Source organism: Oryctolagus cuniculus, chromosome 16 (genome assembly GCF_051225735.1).
Source record: "Oryctolagus cuniculus isolate XC-2025 breed Fujian yellow rabbit chromosome 16, ASM5122573v1, whole genome shotgun sequence".
Lineage (NCBI taxonomy): Eukaryota > Metazoa > Chordata > Mammalia > Lagomorpha > Leporidae > Oryctolagus > Oryctolagus cuniculus.
Window position 1 is genome coordinate 17,554,055 of NC_142882.1, and position 6,840 is coordinate 17,560,894.

The window sequence follows — 6,840 nt, forward strand, 5'->3', positions numbered from 1 at the left end:
AAAGGAGTAAGACTTAATACAGGAGGAAAGCCAAACTCTGAATGAGATATCTGGGACTCCTGTGAGAAACAAGAACATAGACTTCACAGTCCTCTGGGCTGAAGGTTTGCTTATTGGTTCCCTCCCACAAGTCTAGCCCAACTCTCACTTTCCTTCTGATGAGAAAACAATGTTCCTAAGAGTCCAACCTCCTTCCCTGCTATCCCTCCACACTTACTGGGCTGCGCTGAGTCTCAACTGAAGCATGACCAAGGGTGAGGGCTCCGCTGCTCCTCTTCTGCCTGGAGTGCAATGGAGGGAGCCTCAGGTTCTGCACTCAGGACTGGAGACAGACTCAGGCAGGGGCCTCCTGGTGCAGATGCTCACAATGGGAGTGCAGCCACTATGTTTCCACCAGGAAGGCCAAGGTATGAATGTGCCAGCTCATTATTAGGACCTTGGATGCTCAATGCACAGAGCTCCCAATTAGCCAGCCAGTCCATGTTACCCTAGTCCCTGAGGACTTGCCGATATTCATGGAAGAGGAATAGGAGAAAATAAGTGTACCTGGAACCTGTCCACAAGGAAGGTCACCTGTGCCCTTTGGTGCTGACATCCAAGTTGCAAAATCTTGACATAAAACTCAGACTTCTGTTTTCAGTTTCATAGCTGAGTATGTGATTTTTTTTATGTCTCCCAATCCATTTTATTCATCATGAAACCTCAGGAGAATTGTATGTTGTATACCAATAATCAGATACTCTTTTCACTTTCTTGGTTAGCATTAGTCTCTAAATAGAGCTTCCTATTTCATTTCCTAAGACTTTGCTTGGGTTTGTATTTTATGTCTTGGGAACTCACGTGCTTTTTACTAATTTGAATTAGTCTTCATCTCCAGGTTAAGATTCTTACTGAATTATACTCATAGATTACAAAACTATTGATAGTTACATATTTCTTTGTCCTTATACTCCAATACTTCAGAAGCAGTAGGTTAAAAAGCACACTTTAAAAGTTTGCAGAAAACTGTAATTAACTGATAAGTTGATATTATGTATTTTCATGAACTTGTGAAAGATCCTACATATGTACAAAAGCATCGCTAGTTTGTGTATTGTCATATAGTAGATAGCAGTAGTGTGAAGGCAAAGCAGATTTCTGAGTTAGATTTCTTGAATTGCCTCCAATGAACCAAGACTATAAAATTCAGGTAGACACTTTTCATTTTGGGGCTGGTCAGTCTAGTTATTCCAACCATCCTACTGGTCTGGTATAGGAGGAAAAAATGCTTGCAACAGTGCCGCATATGTCATCTGTATCCCATAGAACACACTGGGCTGAGCTCTCTTGCTGTGGGGCATGACTGGGGAATGAGGTCCCATTGCCCCATCATTCCCAGTAAGCAATAAGAGCTGAGGCTCTCTCCTTAGGACTGTTGGGAAGACAGACAGCCCTGGGCCTCCTAATGTGGATGACTCTGGGAGTAATTGACACAAGCACAATTTTTACTGCATTAGTATCAGACTTTTTAAAAATTAACTCTTCACTTGTATTTAAATGTAGAAGGACAAAGGCCGACAAAGAGAGAGTTCTTCTATTCACCAGGTCACTCCCCAAATACCCACAGAACTTGGCCAGGCAAAAGCCAGGAGCTAAGAACTCAACCCGAGTCTCCCACACAGGAGGCAGGAATGAAATTGCTTGAGCCAAGATCTGCTGCCTCTCTACAAGCACTTTAATGGGAAGAGGGAACTGACAGAGGAGCCAAGAGTCAAACTCAGGTTCTTCAGTATGGGATGTGGGCATCCCAAGGGGAATCCCAACTGCTCGGCCAAATGCCTGCCCTTGGGACCAGCATTCTGTAAGGCTGAAGACACAGGCTGATCTGTCCTCCTGTGTGCTCTTGAGCACTCTGAGATGTACAGTGCTTTTGGTGGTGGTCTATGAGCACCACAGACTGACTAATCTCTCTCTCCAGCATATCAGACAACCTAGCAAGCCATCATGCTCTCAGCCAAATTGTCCTGTAGGAGAGCATTCAGAAAGGCAGGTTTTGTCTGCCTCGTGTATTTATTCCTATTATTATCTGTACCCATGAAGTACAGATAATTCTTTCATATGCTGATTTCTTTTGGTTTGTTTAAATTCCCAAGAGTGGAATGGCTAGATCATATGGTAGGTCTATATTGAGATTTCTGAGGTATCTCTATACTGTCTTCCACAGTGGCTATACCAGTATATATTCCCACCAACAGTGGACAAGGATGCCTTTTGTCCATATCCTCACCAGCATTTGTTGTTTGTTGATTTTTGTATGAAAGCCGTTCTAACTGGGGTAGGAGATAGAACCTCATTGTGGATTTGATTTGTATTTCCCTGATGGCTAGTGATCCTGAGCATTTTTTCAAGTGTCTATTGGCCATTTGAATTTCCTCTTTTGAAAAATGACAGTGTAGGGCCCAGCGCCATGGCACAGTAGGTTAACCCTCTGCTTGCGGCACCAGCATCCCAAATGGGTTCTGGTTATAGTCTCGGCTGCTCCTCTTCCAAGCCAGCTCCCTGCTATGGCCTGGGAAAGCAGTAGAAGATGGCCCTAGTCCTTGGGCCCCTGCACCCACATGGGAGACTTGGAAGAAGCTCCTGACTTCTGGCTTTGGATCGGACAGCTCTGGCCATTGTGGCCATTTGGGTACTGAACCAATGGATGGAAGACCTTTCTCTGTGTCTCTCCCTCTCACTGTTTGTAACTCTACCTGTCAAATGAATAAATAAAATATCTTGAAAAAAAAAGAAAAATGCCAGTCTAAGTCCTCTGCCCATTTCTTAGCTGGATTGTTTATTTTGTTGTGATTGAGTTTCTTGAGTTCTTCAAAATTCTGGATATTAATCTTTTATCTGTTGCATAGTTTGCAAAGAATGTCTCCCATTCTGTCAATTGCCTCTTCATGTCAATAGTGTTTCTTTGGCAGAGGAGAATTAGCCTATTTTTGCTGTGATTCCCTGTGTTTCTTGTGTCTTTTCCAAGAAGTCTTTGCCTATGCCAATGTCACACAGAGTTTTGCCAGTGATCTCTAGTAATTTCATGGTATCAGGTCATAGATTTTTGTGTTTGATCTATTTTGAGTGGATCTATTTTTGAGTAAGTGTCTAGTTTTTGTGTAAGGGTCTAGTTTCATAATTCTGAGTGTGAAAATCCAGTTTCCCCAGGACCATTGTTCAAGAGACTGTCCTTGCTCAAGAGATTGATTTTAGTTCCTTCATCAAAAATATTGCTTGTAGATGCATGGATGATGTCTTGAGTGTCTATTCTGTTCCATTGGTATACACATCTTTTTTTTTTCCAGTACCAGGTAGTTTTGATAATAACTACTCTGTAGTGTGTCTTGAAATCTGGTATTATGATGCTTTCAATTTGTGTTTGTCTTATAAAATTGCTTTAGCTATTCAGGGTTTCTTTTGTTTCCATATGAATGTTAGCATCATTTTTTCTAGTTCTGAAAAGAATGTCCTTGGTATTTTGATTGGTAGTTCATTGAATCTGTAAGTTGCTTTTGGTAGTATGGACATTTTGATGATATTGATTCTTCCAATTCATGAAAATGGAGGTTTTTACATTTTTTTTATCTCCTCTTCCATTTCTTTCTTGAAGGTTTTGTAATTTCTGTCATAGAGGTCTTTGACGTCTTTGTTTAAATTTATTCCAAGGGATTTAATTGTTCTTGTACCTATTCTAAATGGGATTGATCTTAGAAGTTCTGTCTCAGCCATGACATTGTCTTCATATAGAAAGGCTATTCATTTTTGTGTGTTAATTTAGTATCCTTCCACTTTACAAACTCTTTTATGAGTTCCAATAGTCTCTTAGTGAGTCTTTGCTTCCCCTATATACAGAAACATGTCATCTGCATGCAGGGATAGTTTGACTTCCTTCTTCCCAATTGGCATCCCTGTGATTTCTTTTTCTTGGCTAATGGCTCTGGTTGAAACTATTGAATAGCAGTGGTGATAATGGGCATCCTTATCTGTTTCCAGATCATAGTTGGAATGCTTCCAACTTCTCCCCATTCAATAAGATGCTGGCTGTAGATTTGTCATATATTGCCTTGATTCTGTTGAGGAGTGTTCCTTCCATACACAAGTTGCTTAATGTTTCCATCATGAAAGGGTGTTGTATTTTATCAAATGCTATCTCTGCATCGATTGAGATCATCGTATGGCTTTTGTTCTTCAGTTTGTTAATGTGACATATATCACATTTATTCCTTTTTGAATATTGAACCAGCCTGCATACCAGGGATAAATCCCACTTGATCTGGGTGAATGTTCTTTCTGATGTGTTGTTGGATTCATTTAGTTAGTATTTTGTCGAGGACTTTTGCATCTACATTCCTCAAGGGTATTGATCTATAATTTTTTGTTGTATCTTTTTCTGGTTTAAGAATTAAGGTGATGTTGGCCTCATAGAAGATGTTTGGGAAGATTCCCTCCCTTTCAACTGCTTTGAATATCTTGAATAGATTTGGGATTAATTCCTCATTAAATATCTGATAGAATTCAGCAGTGAAGCCATTTGGTCCTGGGCTTTTATTTATTGGAAGGATCTTATGGGATAACACAAGCAGACAAGCATATGTATTGTGGGAGATCCACAGAAAGGAGAGAGAGAGTGCAAGTGCACCAGTTTGAAGAGATAATGACTGCAATTGGAAACTTCCCAAATTTGAAGAAAGAAGTGGACATACACATTTAAGCTCCATGAACCCCAATTATAACACATTCAACACAATTTATAACTAAACTGTAAAAATATCAAAGAGAAAATCATGGAAATAGCAAGGGAAACATGACTCATCACATAAAATGAAGTTACTAATGAACTGTCAGCAAATTTTTCAGCTTATCCTGGGTGCTTGGAAATTTCCATACTCAGACCACACATCACTTCAAGACATCAGAACCTCTGGTAGTGAAATCCAGGCATCAGAATTGTTAAAGTTCCTTAGAGGGTTTCATGAAAAGGAGCAGTGATATGCATCCTCACGGATAACGAGGTCAAATAAGTTACAAGGATAAGAATGCAAATGTGAGTGGAAAGTACATTCAAATTATGGAACAGATATCAATTTTTTTTTATTTTTTTATAAAGGTCTTCCTTTTTGCCTTTAGTTCACCCTCCAATGGCCACTGCAGTTGGAGTGCTGCAGCCGGTGCACCGCACTGTCCAAAGGCAGGAGCCAGGTGCTTCTCCTGGTCATTCATGGGGTGCAGGACCCAAGCACCTGGGCCATCCTCCACTGCACTCCCTGGCCACAGCAGAGAGCTGGCCTGGAAGAGGGGCAACCAGGACAGAATCCAGTGCCCCGACTGGGACTACAACCCAGTGTGCCGGCGCCGCAAGGTGGAGGATTAGCCTGTTGAGCCACAGGGCCGGCCCAGATATCAATTTTAAATAACAAAAAGGCAAAGTATATTTTCTTTTTCCAGGATAACTTGATCGTCCATAATGAACTAGAGAAGGCTCCATAGGTACAATATGAGTCAGGTATGCAAGGGTAAAGATATAATGTTTCCATAAAGAAAGAGCAAAACAGGAAATCTCAGTTACAAAAGAAGATGCATGAAAGCCATGAGAGCCTCATGTGTGATGTGATGAGCCAGGTGAGATTTTAGGGTCTGGATGCTGAGTTTTGCTGCCTTCCAATCTGTGCTCTAAATAGTTTGCTGACTGAGAAGTCTCCACATGGCCCTCTTGATGTCCATGTTCCTCAGGCTGTAGATAAAGGGGTTGAGCATGGGGATGACCACAGTGTACATCACTGAGGCCACTGCACACTTCCTGGAAGAAAGTGAGGCTGCTGAAGTGAGATACACCCCAAGGGATGTTCCATAAAATAAACATACAACAGTCACGTGAGAGCCACAGGTGGAGAAGGCTTTGTACTTCCCACCAGCTGATGGGACTCTCAGAATGGAGGAAATGATTTTGTAGTAAGAGTGGAGAATCCCTGAGATAGGGAGAAAACCATATATGATGCCAACAAAATATATGGCTATGTCATGAGTGAAAGTGTCAGAGAAAGCAAGAGTGAGAAGCTGGGAAGGTTCACAGAAGAAATTAGAAATGTCAACATCTTTGACGCAGGTAGCTCTTAATAGCATCAAAATCTGCATCGGGGATTCCAAAAGGCTGGCCACAACTGACACTGAAACCAAGAAGCCACAGCGGCAGGGGTTCATGATGACCTGGTAATACAATGGATGACAAATGGCGACAAACCAGTCATAGGCCATCACGGTCAGAAGCAAATCATCCATGTACCCAAAGATAATAAAGAGAGACATCTGTGTCAGGCAGCCCACATAGGAGATGGCTGTGCTGTGAGTGTGGATGTCCACAATCATCTTGGGAATCGTGGTGGAAGTGAAACCCACATCAGCCAAGGACAGGTTGCAGAGGAAGAAATACATGGGGGTCTGGAGGCGGGAGTCTGAGCTGATGGCCAGGGCGATGAGCAGGTTCCCAAGCAGCGTGATCAAGTACATGGACAGGAACAGCACAAAGAGGAGAAGCTGCAAGGCTGGATCTTCTGAAAAGCCCATGAGATGAAATTCTGAGACCTGTGTGAGATTTTGTGTTTCAAAACAACCTGGACTCCTTTTGGAAAGGAAAGTAGGATTGGTAAAAGGAAACAGATAAACAGGCACCCAGCACTCTCTATGTCTTCAAGTCAAGTTTGTATGGGTATAGCATGAGGGTAACGCTAGTGTTCACAGAATAAGTTGAATTCAAAGAAAAGGGTTTTCTTGTTGTAATACAGTTGTGAAATTCATGCATTTTTTGCATGATACAAATTTTCCAGT

General features: G+C 41.7%; 1 protein-coding gene across 1 annotated transcript; it reads right to left on the reverse strand.

Moving 5' to 3' along the window:
• Positions 1–5,688: 5,688 nt before the first annotated feature.
• Positions 5,689–6,579, reverse strand: LOC149121557 (olfactory receptor 7E178-like). The gene has a single exon (XM_089316124.1). It carries the CDS (start codon positions 6,577–6,579, stop codon positions 5,689–5,691), a length of 891 nt encoding a protein of 296 aa, XP_089172250.1.
• Positions 6,580–6,840: the final 261 nt, after the last annotated feature.

Bases quoted from the DNA above. Each gene is read 5' to 3' on its own strand.
- LOC149121557 (XM_089316124.1), bottom strand. From the start codon at position 6,579: ATGGGCTTTTCAGAAGATCCAGCCTTGCAGCTTCTCCTCTTTGTGCTG.